This window comes from Cervus elaphus, chromosome X (genome assembly GCF_910594005.1).
Source record: "Cervus elaphus chromosome X, mCerEla1.1, whole genome shotgun sequence".
Lineage (NCBI taxonomy): Eukaryota > Metazoa > Chordata > Mammalia > Artiodactyla > Cervidae > Cervus > Cervus elaphus.
The window spans coordinates 44,141,918-44,160,707 of record NC_057848.1 but is presented as its reverse complement, the minus strand read 5'-3'; the positions used below and the strand labels follow the sequence as shown (position 1 = coordinate 44,160,707).

Genomic DNA, 18,790 nt, shown 5'->3' with positions numbered 1-18,790 from the left:
CCTTCAGGGATCTTTCCAACCTAGGGATTGAACCCAGGTTTCCTCTGGTGGCTCGGCTGGTGAAGAATCCACCTGCAATGCAGGAGACCTGGGTTCGATCCCTGAGTTGGGAAGATCCCCTGGAGAAGGGAAAAGCTACCCACTCCAGTATTCTGGCCCAGAGAATTCCATGGACTGTATAGTCCATGGGGTCACAAAGTCAGACACCACTGAGCAACTTTTACTTCACTTCACTTCTTCATTGCAGGCAAATTCTTTACCACTGAGCTACCAGGGAAGTCCAGGAATGAGGAAGGATGCCCTTAATTATGTGACAGGCTTACATTTGGGAAAAAAAAAAGTAAGCAGTGCTTCTAATGAATAAGTGATAAGAGACATCTACAAAGGTATTCAAAGTGTAGAATTGGGATGTTCTAATAGTCAAAACACCAGGCCCATACCATCAGGAGGAAAAAGTGGTCCTAACTTGGGGCTTCCCTGGTGGCTAAGACAGTAAAGAATCGCCTGTAATGCAGGAGACCCGGGTTTGATCCCTGGGTCAGGAAGATCCCCTGGAGAAAGAAATGGCAACCCACTCCAGTATTCTTGCCTGGAGAATTCCATGGACAAAGGAACCTGGCCAGCTACAGTCCAGTCCTAACTTGATGGAAGACTATTTTTTTAATAAATTTTTATTGGAGTGGAGTTGATTTACTATGTTGTGTTAGTTTCGATGTATAGCACAGTGAGTCAGTTATACATAAATCCATTCCTTTAGATTATTTTCCCACAGAGGTTATTACAGAGTATTGAGTAGAGTTTCCTGTGCTATACAGTAGGTCCTTATTAGTGTACATAGTATATGTATATGTACATAGTGTATATGTCAATCATAGTCCCCCAATTTATCCATCCCACTGACGGAAGACTTTAAATACTGGCACTGAGAATCTTCTTTTCCCTATTTACCACTCTAAGGTATTCACCTCTAGAAGAAAACTTCAAGGAACACTGCCCATTCTCCATCCCAGTACCATCCAATTGAAATGAAAGCCACATGTGTAGTTTAAAAATTTCCACTAATATTAGCCACATTTAAAAACACAGGTGAAATTACTTTTAATATTATATTTTATTCTACCAAAATATATCCAAAATATTGTCATTTCAATGTATAAGTGACAGAAAAGTGGCATAGTTTACATTATTTTATTAAGTCTTTTGAAACCCAGTGTGTATTTTACAGTTACAACACGGATCTAACCAATTCTAGAAGTGTCAGACAACATCCCACCCTGGGGCTGACATGTGAATGGAGAAAACTTGAAGTTTCTTCTTAAAGAGCTGTTTATTTTTTTTGTCTTGAATGCTATGGAAATTGCAACCTGACTTTTAGCAGGCCCCAGGCCATCTCCTTGTACCATTTCCATTACTGGATCTTCCTTCTCACAACAAAGTATCATTGGATACTCCTTCTCAAAATTAACTCAGTAGATCTGGAGTGAAATATAAATTAGACCCCTCAGCCTTTTCCCTTATATTGTTGCTGTTATTTAGCAGTTTTAGTCGTGTCCAACTCTTTTGCGACCCCGTGGACTGTAGCCCATTAGGCTCCTTGTCCATGGGATTCTCCAGGCAAGAATACTGGAGTGGGTTGCCATGCCCTCCTCCAGGGGAAATTCTTGACCCAGGACTGGAGCCCATGGACTGTAGCCATGTCTCCTGCGTTCAGGGAGATTCCCTTTTTTTAAATTTATTTATTTATGGCTCTGCTCTGCTAGGTCTTTGTTGCTGCATATGGGCTTACTCTAGTAGTTGTGAGAGAGGGCTACTCTCTAGTTGTGGTACATGGGCTTCTCATTTCGGTGGCTTCTCTTGTGGCAGAGCATGGCTCTAGGGCACCCAGGCTTAGTTGCCCTTCGGCCTGTGAGATCTTCTCAGCTCAGGAATCAACCCATGTCCCTGCACTGTAAGGTGGATTCTTAACCACTGGACCACCAGGGAAGCCCCTGCAGGCAGATTCTTTACTATCTTAGCCACCCAGGCTAGGCAGCCACCCACTCTTACCTCATTCTAATCCTACTCACATTTTCCCACTGTGGTATACAGGCTCGGCCAACTTAAACTTATCTCCAGTAGCCCATAAACAAAGATGGTGATGCAACTGAGGGCCGAGACTAACATTTTATGAAATATGAGGGGAGATTTTCTGCAAAACAGGCTGAGCAATCAAGTTGAAATGAGGTTCAAATCCCAACTCTGCCATTTATTAGCAATGTATATTCAGGAAAGTTAACCCTTGTTTCCTCGTTTGCAAAATGAGAATTAAAATCTACCTCATGGAGGGACTTCCCTGGTAGGTCCAGTCGCTAAGACTCTGTGCTCCCAATGCAGGGGACCCGGGTTCAATCCCTGGTCGGGGAACTAGATCCCACAGGCCACAGCTAAAGATCCTGTGTGGCACAACTAAAACCTGGCGCAGTCAAATAAATCTATAAAAATAAATAAAATCTACTTCATGGAGCAGTCGTAAAGATCAAGCAAGATATATAAATAGAGCTTATATATACAGTAGGTACTCAAGGAATGTTATTTCCCTTTCCCTCTGGCCCATTTGAACAAGTTTAACTAGCACTTTACACAGTTAAATATGTATCAATCCTTTTTATTAAGTATCTTGCTGGTAAAATATTAAAATATTGATGTGAATAACAGCTGGTACTGAATATTCAAAGTCACAAGGGAACTCCTTCATTAATAGTTCTAAGACAACATCTCTACACTGAATCTGTGCCATGCAATAAAACAGCTCTTCCTTGAGCAACTTTTTAATAAAGTAAATATTTTTTAAGGAGAAAACTGGAAGTTCCTTTGAAGAACATTAGCCTAATACATGTTCCCCTTTCACAGCAAATTAGACATTATTGGAGCCGAAATTGCCCAAATTAATATGATTTCTATCTCCTCACACTTTAATCAAGATACTTCTCTCTCTCAGTCTCTTTTGTTTGGTTTTGGTTTTTTGGCCATGAGGCACGTAGGATCTTAGCTCCCCGAGGGGATGAAACCAGCACCCCCGCACATTGGAAGGCAGAGTCCTAACCACTGGATCACCAGGGAAGATGCTTTTCTATATTAAAAAAAAAAAAAAAAAGAACTACTGCTTTAGTTAAGACTCTTCCATCCACAGTAAAAGTATCTGGGCAGTTGGTACTTGAGAGAGAACTGGATTTGACAATACCAAGAAGCTCACGAGGCCATGTGCCTTCTCTCAGACCTCTGCATTTGGGAGCAAGAAAGCAGAATTACTTTGTGGACTCCTTTAAAAACATTTTACAAAACATAAGAATTTTTACCCTGTAAAATAAGTACAGTGTAAGCTTACAAGTTTTTATGACAGTTTAGCCCCTACTATTTTTTAAGCAGAATAAAGCATTGCCAGTGATAAATTACCTTCCAGTCATGTGCTTTTTTGAAAGTTATTTAGGAGATAGAGGTTAATTTGATGGGTTAGAGACTGCTGTTATCCCATTAAATGAAGCTGTTTGTACTATATATTCAAATACAGTTCAGGTTGAGCTTTTTACAGGATTTTAGTTTCCTGACCAGGGACTGAACTCGTGCCCTCTGCAATGGAAGCACGGAGTCCTAACCACCGGACCAACAGGGAATTCCAAGGTTGAACTCTTTTAAACCCAAAATGCTTACATAAGCAAACTTTAGAAAGACTTCAGTCATGCAAAAGCATACTTTTTCCTCATCCTGGATAAGCCAACTCTCTAAGAAAGCCTACAGGGCAAAAAGGACCCCTCGTAGCTCAGTGAGTAAACAATCTGCCTGCAATACAGGAGACCAGGGTTCGATTCCTGGGTCGGGAAGATCCCCTGGAGAAGGAAATGGCAACCCACTCCCGTATTCTTGCCTGGAGAATCCGATGGACAGAGGAGCATGGCAGGCTACAGTCCATGGGGTTGCAAGAGTCAGACTCAATTTAACGACTAAACCACCACCACCCATCCTCCACACCCTGCCCACTTTAATCCAGATGCTTAAGTGAACAGTGAATTTTGACTTTAAAAAATGAATTCTGGATGGGGCAGCATTAGAACTGATGAGAACAGTATCCAGATTAACAAGTACATACAAAATCTTTCAGCTCATGAAAAACTAAAAATCTGTTAAAACATCAATATGATGAAACAGACATTCCATGCCTCACAGATAGGAAAACAAAAGTAGAAGTTAAGCACATGCAGCTTTTAAAAGTTGTCTTGGGACTTCCCTGGTGGTCCAATGGTTAAGAAGCCACCTTCCAATGCAGGATGTGGGTTCAATCCCTGGTCAGGGAACTAAGATCCCACGTGCTGCAGAGCAACTACACCTGCACATTGCAGCTACTGAGTCCGTGTGCTCTGGGGCCCATGTGCCACAATTAGAGTTGATGTGTTAACACAAGGAAGATCTCACATGCCACAACTAAGACCTAACACAGCCAAATAAATAAAGAAATATAAAAAATTATTTCACTAATCCTTTTATTTCTCAAAGTGTTCAGGGACAAAATTTGGTGTACTTTAACTTTTCACTCCAAGAGGCAAATCTTTAACAGTACAATTAGTTTGGATGTTTTTATCTATTTTTCCTCCCCGTGACCTGTTCTAATGAACATATTATTAGTAGAAATTCCTGTGAATCATCTCCATGTCCTTTTCCATATATACATTATATTCTCCAGGAAGCCAGCTCCTATACCAACTGACCAACCAGCCTGATAGTCTCAACATAGATTTTAAAACTGGTTCTCAAAAAAAAAAAAAAAGGAAAAAAAAAAACTGGTTCTCAATCCTGTTCATTCAGTCCTGTTCTGGTGGAGTTGTAGTCCTTTACAAGTACTTAATTAGTTTTAATACAATATCAAATAAATTAGCATTATAGTTCATTACATCTACTCATGCTTTTACCTGCTATAAAACAAGGCATAATAAAGTACACACATGATGCATAAAAACATAGAATACAAATAAACATTTACATGCATCAATCTCCACGTTGACAGGCAAGCTTTCTTTAGGAGTATTGCTGAGAGACTAGGGTATTAAGTATATTTAGTGTAATTTTTACTGCCCTGATACAATTAATGACATACTAAACATAAGCGTTCTGAAGGGCTTTCAAAATACATTTTAATGGCCTAATTCTTACAGGTTATTGAATAACTCAGTAAATTTCTGATTGCTTGAGACCTCAGAAGTGATGGTTGTATTGACACAGGATGTATACATACATTTTCTGTTTTTTCTCTCATCATAAATGAGTTTCAGTAGATGCTCCTTTAGAAATTGGAACATTTTGAGTTTCCTGAAGAGCCTTGAGAAATGTATTCTCAAAATTAATGAACCTAGATAAACAAAGTTAAAATATTTACCACATTTTGTTTGGGCATACATTCATTTCATATTCCCATTAATATATAACTGCTACATAATTAATAGTCTCATGAACAACAAAAGGGTGAAATACTTATTATAATGAAATACCTCTGTAAATTTAGTTATTTACCATTCTTATATCTTCTGAAGTACTTTGCTTAGAGATACGGTATCCTTGGTAGCTGATTTGTTTGTGCAGGGGGAACTGGGCTGGATATAATCATTTGACAAACGCCATCTGACTTTATGTTTGGGGACTATCAAATCTCTCCAATTGGAAATGTTCATGGCTGTCCTTTAGCTAAATCCAGCTGCTTGTTTTGGGTCCAGAACATTAAGAAAAGGAAAAATGCAGCTGCCAACCAAGCACCACCAAACTACTATAATAGTCAGTCTGCTAGAAGAGGGCTGACCGGGTCTTTAAACTATGGCAAAACGGGACAACCATCTGAGTTGGAATGTTGCAACTTCAAGACACCTGGATTTTTTAACCTCACAGTGGATACAATCTAAGGAATATTTGGTTCATGTATAATTTGTAAGTTTTGATGACTGAAATTGGAAATGTATTAGTAACTTCCTACTAGCTTTATAAATTCGTACTGGGCTGTCACCATTACCCAGATTTTTAAAAATGTAACTTTACTCACTAGCCTGGAAGCTCCTTAAGGGCAAGGGCAACTTGTCTATTATTCATCTTTGTGCCACACACCTAGAACCTAATGGATATTCAATAAATGTCCAGTGAGCTGAACTGACCTTGGCTGAGGAAAAGTGCACAAAAATGACTAGACTGTAGGTTGCCTGACACAAAAGTAATTTTCAAACTAAAAGTGAACTGAAGACACATCACCTATGAGAAAACAGGCTCTCCCCACATTCCCACTCTCAGGAATGTGGGTAAACTAAAGTTTCTTTTATGCACAGTGCATCAAGAGGTTGATATACCTGCTAGTTCAACCTCTTTGAATTGGTTGACTGGGCTGCATGACTGGGCTCCCACCTGTGGAATCACACCCCCGATTAACTCCATGACCTGAGGCCTCAGACCTGGGGGAAGTAGGAAATGTACATATTTAGCCCACATCACCAAGGCAACAAAGTCAATGTACCTGAACATAGTAGAAAAACAAGCACAGATGATGTTGAATATTTTAAAAGTGTTCCCTATACCCACTGTAACTGTGGTCAGAAACATGGATCAATTATTTCTGAAACCTCACAATTAAAATTTCTCTAATATGTGTGTGTGCTTTGTTTTTCATCGCTAACACTCCACTGGCAATTTTGGTCCATTAACATTATCTTAGTACCAAGAATAAAGATTCAAAGTTTGGTTTTGACATAAATGTCTTATGCCACTGATCAGATTATTTACACTTTTATCCACCAGGAATAAATAATAAAATATTAAAAATATAGCAAGTTGTAGAATATAACTGTCATAACAAAGTAAAATGCATAGGACTTAAAAAGGATATAGGAAGAAAAATATCAGGGCATCTCTATGGGCTAAGAAAGAAAGATTTTGGCAGTCATAAGCATTCTAATTAATGATGAAGAAGGAAAAATTCTCCAAGCCCTACCCCAGATGAAAGACTCCCCCAAATTATCAACCTTCCTTTAATCCATCTTCACCAAGAAACCTCTTGTTTACTAAGTGTTTACCCTAAGCAGACTTACTACTATAAATTAATACACTTACATTCTAACATGGGAATCTCCAAGTCTTACAGGTTTTGTGGGAAATAGTTTCTCAATCTGAGTCAGACCCTGGGTCTATAACCTTCACCTATGTTGTGAAGGCCCAGCTGCAACAGCCAGCCCAATGGTATCTCTCTTCTTACTATCCACCCTCACCTTTCTCACCAACTTCTAACTGTAACACAGGTCACCACAATCTTGTAAATGTCTGTATCCATCTGAAAAATAAAATCACATGTAGTATATTTGTCAACAATCAAATGAAAATGGCTGAGACATAGCATAACAGCAATGCTATTAGGAAGAAAGACCTGTTATCACTATATAAATTCAAAACTGCTGTTTAATTCTCAAAACAGCTTACTGTTCTTACTGAAGTAGGTTGATAGTCTTCACATGCTACTTATGATAAGAGATACACATCCTTTGAGGAATACAGTAGGGACTCAAATCTGGAAGTTCTGGGCATCTGTGGAGTATGAGTTCCCCCAGCTTCAAGAGAGGGCATTAAATAAATTGAACCAGAATCTGATCAAGTCTATCTGTTTACAGGCTATACAAGGAGTATAAAAACAAGTTAAATTACTTTACAGTGATACAATCAACAAAATCCAGAATGTGACAGGAAACTATAAGACAAAACAACTAGATTTCTTAAATAATGAATTTAAAGGGAAAACGAAGGAGGGGGAACTTATGGATTAAAAGAGACAAATAAATAGCAACCAAATGCAATATAAGAACCTTGGCAGATACCAACTTCAAGCAAACCAATGATTAAAAAATTAAAAAGAAAAATAAATAAAATAAAAAGAGAAACAAGTCCATTTGTCACATATCTGAACACAGTTCAGATATTTGATAATATTAAGAAATAGCTAAATGTTTAGGTGTGATAATGATATTGTGGTTATTTTTTAAAAGAAAACATATCTTTTAAAAATACATATTAAAGACACTATGGATGAAATGGTATATCTGAGATTTGCTTCAAAATAATTGGGGAGTGCGGTGGGAAGGAGTGAGACAGAGATGAAACAAAATCGGCCATGAATTGAAGCTGGGTGATGGATTAGAAAATCCAATATACTATCTACCCATACTTTTCTATGCTCAGAATTTTCCATAATGAAAAGTTTAAAAATGGAAATAGCAACCAAACTAAAAACATACACAAAAGAGAAGGGGCACTTCTAGGTGCCCTTGGGTAACGGGATAAAAATCCAAGTCTAATATATACACTATAATGTGTAAAATAGATAGCTAGTGAGAAGACAATGTATAGCACAGAGAGCCCAGCCTGGTGCTCATGACAACCTAGAGGGGTGGGATGGGGGGAGTTGGGAGGGAGGCTCAAGCTGGAGGGGACATATGTATACTTATAGCTGATCCACACTGTTGTACAGCAGAAATAAACACAACACTGTAAAGCAGTCATCCTCCAATTAAAAATAAAAAATGTTTAAAAAAACCAGTCTCGCTTCCAGCCCCATTCATTGGTCAGATTTTCTGAGGCATCAGCCATATACTAGCAAGTTCATTTACCAAGTCTTGCCCTTCATCTTGCATCATTAGCCTAAGAAAGGACATTAAGTTATTTTAATTAGGTTTGGTTACTTACCAGCTACCTTTTAATGTCCAACTTTGTAACCCAAATTTAACTTGAGTTTAAGAAAAATTAAAATAATTTTTGGAGCTAACAGAATTTTAGCATCTGTTGAATTTATTCAGCATAACCACAGAGGTATTGTATTCATGCTGTCACACATAGACACAAACACAGAAACAGCACAATATCCATTTTTAGCCCAAGTGCATTTCTTCTGAGGCTCATTTATATGTCTTCATATGCCACAGCCCATCATTTAAATAATGGATATTTTCAATGCCAATTCCTTTGTTGACTTTCTCACTGCAGAAGGAATAAAGCACATAAACATGTTGTTAAGTACTTTTATAGGCTTACTCATAGTAAATGTAATTCAGGGTGCATTGCTATTTTGCAATTATTGAGCCATATATAGGGAATTTACTTATATTACACTAACATGATCATCTACATTAAACTACATTACTCTGCTGAAGTTCATGTCTTAAAGAAATTCTAGTGATCTAACTAGTAGGATCACAGAAACAGAGTAATGATGTTGCCAGACCAGGAGAACATCAAAGTGTTATAATTAACCCTGAAACAACAGTAGTAGGAATAATTTGGTCATCAAATGAGTCCAACATTTTTAAGCATATTGACTATATTTTGGTAAACTGAAAGTGAAAGTCACTCAGTCATGTCCAACTCTTTGCTACACCATGGACTATGCAGTCCATGGAATTCTCCAGGCTAGAATACTGGAAAATATACTGGAAAAATACTGGATTGGGAAAGGGTAGCCTTTCCCTTCTCGAGGGGATCTTCCAAACCCAGGGATCAAACTCAGGTCTCCTGCACTGCAAGCAGAGTCTTTACCAGCTGGGCCATCAGGGAAGCCAATGTTTTGGTAATATATCACTAATATTTCCTTAGTATTTTATGCCACCAGGTAAAAATACAAGATAAATACTGTGTGGCACTAAATTATGTCACTGTTTTTAAAAACCAGCAGCAAAATACCTTTCCCCACATGTAAGTGAAATCACACTAACTAAAAACATTCCTAAAATACCACACACATACATATAATATAGCTGTGTTGGCACACAGGTTCTTTTCAGAGTGCTAAAGAAAGAATGCAATCTCTTTGAGAGGAAATAACTTTCAATGGCTTCCTAAATCTTAGGAAAAATCAGAAATGAGGTTTCTGTGCGTAAACATTTGTAAGATGTGGTATGAACGAGAGCAAAGTTCACCTGTAATTCTGATTCCTCCTGCATGTGCACTAAGTCACTACAGTTGTATCCAACTCTCTGTGACCCTATGGACTATAGCCTGCCAGGCTCCTCTATCCATGGGATTCTCCAGGCAAGAACACTGGAGTGGGCTGCCATTTCCTTCTCTAGGGGATCTTCCCAACCCAGGGATCGAACCAGTGTCTCTTATGTCTAACCTGCATTGGTGGGCAGGTTCTTTACCACTAGTGCCACCTGGAAGCCCCTTACTGCATAGGTTACCTATATCTGAAAAATTAAGGGGGACTAACAGGAGACTTACATATCTTCTGCAGACATCTTCATGACTCCAACACACAGAGCATGCTGTTTTCCTTCTGCCATGATTGCCTGAAAACACACAGCTAAGAAAACCATTTATCTATCAAAATACCTTCGAGAGGGGGTGTCACTTTACTGCTTAAGCCACTGGGAACCCAACTTGCATTTTCACCTAGTCCATTAACTCCCTGAAGGCAAGGACCTAGCACCATTTATGGGCACACTGCAAATATTCACTAAATGCTAAATGAATGTAATCTAATAATCATTCTCGATTTCTGGGTCAAATGCTAATACTATAACCCAATGCCAACAAAAGAAGGAGGAGAAGAAGAAAAAGAAATCATGCAAAAAAGGAGATAAAATTTTTGCATATAAATATTAAAAAGAAATAAATATCAATTGTTCTAGTGCTTTAATCACTAAATGGTGGTTTTATATAAAGGATACATTAAAACAATAATTATATCCCCTATCTATCTTTAAGAGCCCAATGTAAGTTGCAATCTCTCCAGAACAAACAGAATGTTCTTGGTTCGTCTGAAGTATCTAAAATGATAAACATTACAGTCCATATTTTCAAAGTTTCAAGTGTACACAGCACCTCTCTGTACTAGTTTTGCAGCTTTCCAACAGTCTATAATTATTTCAAAATAAAAGTAATTTAAAAAGTAAAGGCCAGATACTAGGAAAATTTTCCATTTAGGGGAAACTCCAGAACTTTATAAACTTTAAAAACTTAGAGCAATCATAAACATAAAAGGGTAACCTGTCCTCAGAGAATACTTTTCTCCATTGGTTTTCAATTCATTCATTCATTCCTTCAATGTTCCACACATATTTGAACACCTATTATGTGACCAGTATCTATGTCAATACAAGCTGTTCCTAAGATATACAACTTATATTACCCCTTAGATATAACTTCCACAAGAGAGGACACCCTCCTCTGAGCACTCGTAAACCCATTCCAATGGCCTTACCATTCCAGTGATTTCCCACCAAATATGGTTCCTTTCCTCAACCTGAGGCAACTGGTCACTTTATCTATGACAAAAGAGAAGATGTCATCCTGTCCAGATTAGTTGACAAAAAACTAATCTAGAATATAGCTGAAACAACACCAGAGAAATGGAAGGAATGCAGAATTATTCAGCTATGTCATGAGTTGAATAACTTCTTAAGGGCTATCTCTGACGTCAACGTTTCTCTTTGAGAAAACATGTTCCAAGGCCCAAACAACCAAGTTAAAAATGAATTTTAAAATAAAAGTTCATTGGAACTTTAAAATAAAGCCATAGGGATTGCCAATGGTTCCTACTATTCACCAACATTCCACCTGGTGCCTAAATTCTTTTCCCTTTTGAATGTTTTTTTCCCAGGGTAATTCAAATGTAAAAGTAGCAAGATGATGTTCAAATAAGTGATTCAATCATATCATATAAAACCTCTATTAATAATCAGGAGTTTTATACTGTGTCCCAAGTCTCATAACACTGGGCCCTAGCAGAGCTGAAATGCAGCTGGGACTCTTTTTATTACTTGTTATCATTTAACTTCTAACACAAAATAATGTTGCTTCCCACATCTTCAAATGTAAGCAGAAAGATACAACAGTAACTTCCAAAAAATACATCGAATGTTCTCTTGGATATTAGTTCTTTCAGTGATAACAAGAACACAATGAACACATTTTTCAGCAGAGCCTGGGAAGGATACAACAATGGTATCTACCGCAGCAGGGTAAAGTTTAGCTCCAGGAGAAGTTAAGCCTGGACACATGATATTTGCTCCACTGAGGACAAATTTGATGGCTCCTTTGTCAACCTGCTGATGTGGCAGGATGAAAGGATCTAGAAGAAAAGAAATACATTATACCAATTAATGAAACTAAAGACTCAACAGAAAAAGGCAAATGACATGAACAAATATTTCCCGAAATTATAGTACTTTGACAGATGCGAAATAAAACTGAAACACATTCCTTCACTTATCAAATTGGTATATATTTTTGAGAAAAGTAATTCCCAGTGCTAGCAAGAATGTCAGAAAACTGGCATCCCCATTTACTGCTAGAAGGCTTATAAATAGGTATAGGCTTTCTTTAAGACTACTAGGCAATATGTACCAACAGCCTTGAAAAGGTTCAAACTTTTTGATTTAGTAATTCTACTTCTAGGACCTTATCCTAAGAAATAAATGAGGAATGCACAATATATTTGGGTAGATAGATACTCATTATAGCACTAATATTTATATTAGAAATAAACTGGAATCAACCTAAATGTCCAACAATTAAGAGATGAATGACTTGAAGTATAATATCTGTACAATAGAACCATGTTTTTGGAGAATATGTAATACCCTGGGAAATATTCATAATATATGATGAATGAAAAAAAAAAAAACGATAAAAATTGCCAAAAAGATCAGTGGTTGCTAAGGGTTGGAGGAGGGGAAGAGGTGGGAGGGGTGAGTAGGTAGAACACAAGGGATATTTAGGGCAGTGAAACTATTCTGTAAGATATTATAACAGTGGAAACAGTGCCTGCTCAGTCGCATCAGTCATGTCTGACTCTTTGCGACCCCATGGACTGTAGCCCACTAGGCTCCTCTGTCCATGGGATTCTCCAGGCAAGAATACTGGAAAGCGTTGCCATGCCCTCCTCCAGAGGATCTTCCTGACCCAGGGATCAAACCCACATCTCCTGCATTGCATGCAGATTCTTTACCACTGAGCCACCAGGGAAGCCCATGGATATATGACATTATGCAAATGACAAAACCACAGAATGTACAACACAAAGAATGAACCCTCATATAAACTATTGACTTGATTAATTATAATAATATACATAATAATATATCAATATTGGCTCATCAATTGTAACAAATGAAGCACACCAATGCAGGATATTAAGAAGAAGAGAGGGAAGGAAGTATATGGGAACTCTCTGTACTTTCTGTTAATTTTTTCTGTAAACCTAAAACTGCTCTAATGCTACCATATGACCCTACAATCCCACTCCTGGGCATATAACCAGAGAAAAACATGGTCTGAAAGAATACATGTACCCCAATGTTCACTGCAGCACTGTTCACAATAGCCAAGACATGGAAGCAACCTAAATGTCCAACAACAGATGAATGAATAAAGAAGATGTGGTGCATATATACAATGGAATATTACTCAGACATAAAAAAGAATGAAATAATGCTATTTGAAGCAACATGGCTGGACCTAGACATTGTCATGCTGAATGAAGTAAGTCAGACAAAGGAGAGATATCCTATGGCATCCCTTATATGTGGAATCTAAAAGGAAATCATACAAATGAACTTATTTACAAAACAGAAACAGACTCACAGACTTACAGAATGTGGTTGCAGGAGGAGGAAAAGGATGGGAGAGGTGATAGGGAATTTTGGATCAACATGTACACACTGCTATATTTAAAATGGATAACCATGTAGGTTCTACTGTAAAACACAGGGAACTCTGTTTAATGTTATGCGGCAGCCCGGATCCTGGATGGAAGGGGAACTTAGGGGAGAATGGATACATGTGTATGTATGTCTGAGTCCCTTTGCTGTCCACCTGAAGCTATCACAACATTGTTAATCAGCTATACTCCATAATAAAATAAAGTGTAAAAAACTGCTCTAAAAATAAAGCTTATTAATTTAAAAAAAGGAAAAAATATGCATTTACATATAACACACAGACACACACAATATTGGAAAAAATGCTATGGAAGTACACTGATATACTAACCATGGTAAGTTACCTCTACGTCATGGGAATACAAGTGATTTTACTTCTGTATTTTCCAGATCTCTAGACTGAATACATATTCCTTTTATAATCCTAAAAAAATGTATTTGTGTGTGTGTATATGTTTCTACTGGGCTTCCAAGGTGGCACTAGTGGTAAAGAACCCACCTGCCAATGCAGGAGATGTAAGAGATGCGGATTCAATCCCTGGGTTGGGAAGATCGCTAGGAGGAGGGCCCAGCAACCCACTTCAGTATTCTTGCCTGGAGAATCCCATGGACAGAGGAGCCTGGTGAGCTACAGTCTAGAGAGTTGCCAAGAGTCGACATCGCATGCACATACGTGTCGACTAATAATTCACAACCTAACAACTAAATCCCTGAAGGATTTAAAACAATAACTATGAGAAAAACTTTTTAGACCCTCAGGATTCTCTAGGAATAATAATAATTGGTAAAATGTAATCACTTTAATGTCTTACCAATAGCCTTCCCATTAGCCAGAGAACAAATAAGTCTTTTTCCTACCAAGACTAGAAATTAAACATGTTCCAAATTAATGAAAACATATTACTGATAAAAAGGAACCTGAATAAATGAATGTGTTTACTACTCAGAAGTCATAATTTCTTTTCTAGATCTCCATCCTTATTAATATTTGCCCTTTAATAATAATGATGATGATGATCCAGATCATGGGGATGATGACAAGTAGCAGTAGTGGATGGACATTTACTGAACAATTACTGTATCATAATAGTGGGTATAATATATCGACCACTTACTATGTTCCAGATACTGTGTTAGGTGCATTACATCTATGTTACTATCTCATTTAATTCTCACAACCCTGGGAGATATACCATACAATTGTGTCCATTTTCAAAGATGAGGAAACAAAGCTTAAACAGGTTAAGTAGCTTGACAAAAGTGACATGCAGTGAGAATTAAGCCTAGATCTGCCTGACTCCAATTTCACAGTTTTAACTACCATATCATCCTGCTTCTTCCCAAGAGTAACTTTAAGATGTTCTAAAAGGTTGGTTCCTAGCAAAATACTATTAAATAGAAACATCTTTTTCTTCCAACTTATCATGAAAATGCTTAACATATAGAAAAACTGGAAGAACAGTTCAATGGACAGTCTTCCTCTACCATTTAACATTTCAGACACCATGCTTCACCATAAATAAGCATACATGCCAGACACATACTGGCTTGAAAAGGAGAAATTTTACTTACAGTTGGAAAACTCTTGTACACTGGGATAGCAGCTTCCTTTGGGTTTTATTTTGCAATGTAATCAATCTAACAACATGCAAATGCGGGTACATAACAAACATTATTTTGTTTCTTAATACCTGGCCTTGGCACTACTAAGAACTGGGACTCCATGCTTTCCCTTATATAGAATTATCTCTATGAAGCAAATCTGGATACAGATGTAAAAAAAAAAGTTTACCGCAATTACACAGTTTGTGAATATATATGTGTAATTATCTAATTGTTGTCTATTCACCTCACTAGACTGTTAGCTTCCTAGGGACAGGGACCATGTCTATCTTTGCTTCCTATCACATTCTCAATACCTAGCTCAGTGCCTGGCACAGAATAAGTTCAAAAACTATAAATATTTTTTAAATGAATGAGTGAATGAATGCTCTTTCTTGGGCTTTTGGAATGCATAATGAGAGAATATGCATTTTTCAGATTTACCACAAGATGCAGAAGGGGGAAATTGTTTTAGTTTTATATTCCATATAACCTAGTACTAGTAAGTTAACTGTGGGACTCTCTGGTGGCTCAGAGGGCAAAGAGCTTGCCTGCAATGCAGGAGACCTGAGTTCGATCCCTGGGTCAGGAAGAACTTCTGAAGAAGAAAATGGCAACCCACTCCAGTATGCTTGCCTGGGAAATCCCATGGACAGAGGAGCCTGACAGGCTACAGTCCATAGGGTCACAGAGTCAGACACGACTGAGTGACTTCACTTTCACTTTTCTTTCAAAAAGTTAACTACCAGAAGTCACTTTCAACTCCTTTTGTGTCTTTTCATATGCCCAAATACATATTTTCTAACAAGACTTACATTTGTGAAGTAATCTTAGGGTTGGATAAAAAGGCCCTTCTCTTTGTCTAAAAAATAGTAACTCTCCATTTACTGTAAGGATTTCTATATGTTCATGGCTGTAAAACAAACATCACAAAGTACCAAGTTAGATATTTTCTTTCAAAAATGAATATGCCAAACATCCTTTAAATAATGTATAATATGAAGTATGCATATATAGAAATACAGTAAGTTTTTTTCTAATTTCAGTAAAGATCCAGGCCCCCCCCCAAAAAACCCCACAAAACACTGCTTAAAGTAACACCAGTCCATTAGAGAAAAATATGATCTGCTACAATTTTATTTCACATTTTATTACATATTTTAATTTCCTTGGTAGATAATTAATAAAACAAATCTCTAAAGCACAAGCTGAAATAAATCTGACTCTGAATAAAAACATTTAATTAACTCTTTAATAAAACAATCAGTACACAAAGCCACATTTTTCACATAGAAAAACATGTGAAAATACAAATATTGATAAGTTTTAGGGTTACTCATTTAGAGTAGATAAACAGTTAATATAAAGATAATCACAGTTATCATGAGTGCAATCCAATCATATTACATTCAGCTTCTGTGAGTTATACATAGAAAAAAAAGCAAAGACTTACCATCTCACTATTTTGACAGGATCTTTCTTAGGCATGATTTGATTAAGCCATGGTTCAATACCTGGAAATTGTTCTATCAATTGATTCTTAATACCCTTTATAACTGAGGTTTTCAACTGGATGCAATTGGACACATTTTCTTTTTCATCAAATCTGCCAAATGATTTTTGCAAGGAAAAACAAAAAGCATTTCTAAGAAGACACAACAGAATAGCTAAAGGTATTTTTTTAATTATTCACCTATTCCCAAGCAAATATTTAGATGTCTAAAATAGTTATGGAAGAAATTGCTTTTTAAAATACAACTTCCCTTTTATTCTGTCCAGCACAAAACCAATGTCTTAATACAATATTAAACTGTCATATACACACAATTAGCTGTAGGGGGGCAGGGAAGGGGGAAGGATATGAGACATATATAACACAATAAACTGTAATCAGCTACACAAGTGCCTTTCCTGGAAAATCTTACTCAGTTCTACCCAGAAAGAAACAGATTCCCACCTATAACAAAATCTGTGTAAAGCAAAACAAAACGAAAATACCTCCAGCATTAGTATACAAATGACCAACCCAAACATTAACACAGAAAAGCAGCCCCTCCTATGCTATGTAATCTGTTGAGATTTTTTTGAAGTGATAATGACAGTATTTAACATCCCTAATTATTTTTGCTCAAAATGTCATGCACAAAACCCACCTTCCTTTGCCCATGTTCCCCCTTTGCTTTTTGCGTCTACCAAATCTGCAAGGCAAAGCCACTAGGTGCGTTCCAAAGAATTTTTGTCTTCCTCAACTGAATAGCCTATGGAGCAATCACGTTATTTTCAAGACAAGGTTCCTATGGAGCAATCACGTTATTTTCAAGACAAGGTTAATCTGGCAGCTAGGCAATAGGTATGACAGTTCGCTCGCTTCCTGTCACCCAGACTCCTTCACGCCCATGACCCAGGAAGTCAAGCCTTCCCTTGTTCAGTTCCTAACTAGTAACCACATGGCAGAGAGCGCAGGGCTGTCCTCTTGCTAAAGAGGGCATGTCCCTAAATCACGGTGCAAGGATGTGATTGGTAGAATCCTAGGAATGGAGCTAGGACTGGGAAAGGGGGCAAATGAGAAAGAGGGGTAACGAAATAGAAAATGAGAGTGGGAGGACCCAACCCGATTGAGGATTAGGGACGAAAAGCTTAAAGCAATGTTGCAAGCATAGTACTGAGACATACAGAGACATATAGTGTTGAGAGCATGGTACTACAGAAAAACCTTAAAGAGTAAGGGTGGCAGGGGCGTGGGAGAGAGAAAGAGAATCTTTGCTCTTGTCCTCTTCCCCACCACCCACCCCCACCACCTTCGTGAGCAGCCGAGGGAGGCCACGGCATGTCCTTACTTCTTGAACATGATCCAAGGTGAAGGGGGCGACGATAGGGAAGGGCCCGGAATGGGGAAGAAAAACTGAATTAGCAAGGGTCCGGCAGATCCCCTTACAGGAGGAAGGCCGGCACTGACAGTCGGAGCTGCTGTCTTTATCCGGAAAGGGAGACAGCCAGCTGCACTTGACGGTGTTCAGAGACATTTGACTACTTCCGCTCCTCTAAACACGTCGGCGCTTTTGCTGGCCCTTTCTGGGTTATCGATCCCCGTCCAGAGCCGGTAGCTGAAAGGGCGGGACTAGAGAAGGAAGACAGATAGAGCCATCATTCTAGCAGCAGAAAGAGAAGAACGGAGCACACCGGGCAATCAATCAAAGCCGTGGTTAAGGCCGGTGTGTCACTACGGGTTCCTCAAAGGGTCAAGATTCTTCCGAGTTTCATTGCTACCTGCTGTTTACTTTTTCGTGGGAATGGGTTTTGTTCCCTGAGACAACCGAATGGATTGGTGCTTACCGACCAGCTTGAACCTGGGCAAACCTCTTGACATTATGTTAACGTACTCGTGGCCTTGCCAAATTTAGCAAATAAAAATACAGAACGCCCTGTACAGGACATTTGGATTTCATATAAACGATGAATACTTTGTTTTTTTTTTTGTTTTTCTT

General features: G+C 38.1%; 1 protein-coding gene across 4 annotated transcripts; it reads right to left on the bottom strand.

Annotated features, from left to right (window-relative positions):
- Positions 1-8,817: 8,817 nt before the first annotated feature.
- On the bottom strand, positions 8,818-18,510 carry MCTS1 (MCTS1 re-initiation and release factor). 4 transcript variants are annotated; one of them, XM_043896917.1, is made up of 7 exons: positions 18,143-18,509; positions 17,459-17,563; positions 16,759-16,911; positions 16,121-16,218; positions 11,979-12,112; positions 10,261-10,328; positions 8,818-9,024 (listed from the first exon to the last, which is right to left on the bottom strand). In XM_043896917.1, the coding sequence occupies exons 2-7, from the start codon at positions 17,470-17,472 to the stop codon at positions 8,943-8,945; spliced, it is 549 nt and encodes a 182-aa protein (XP_043752852.1). In that variant the 5' UTR covers positions 17,473-17,563; positions 18,143-18,509; the 3' UTR covers positions 8,818-8,942. The 4 variants fall into 4 exon arrangements, with proteins under 4 accessions (XP_043752852.1, XP_043752853.1, XP_043752854.1 ...); XM_043896918.1 differs by having other exon boundaries at positions 18,241-18,509; XM_043896919.1 differs by lacking the exon at positions 17,459-17,563 and having other exon boundaries at positions 18,143-18,510.
- Between the last annotated feature and the right edge of the window lie 280 nt (positions 18,511-18,790).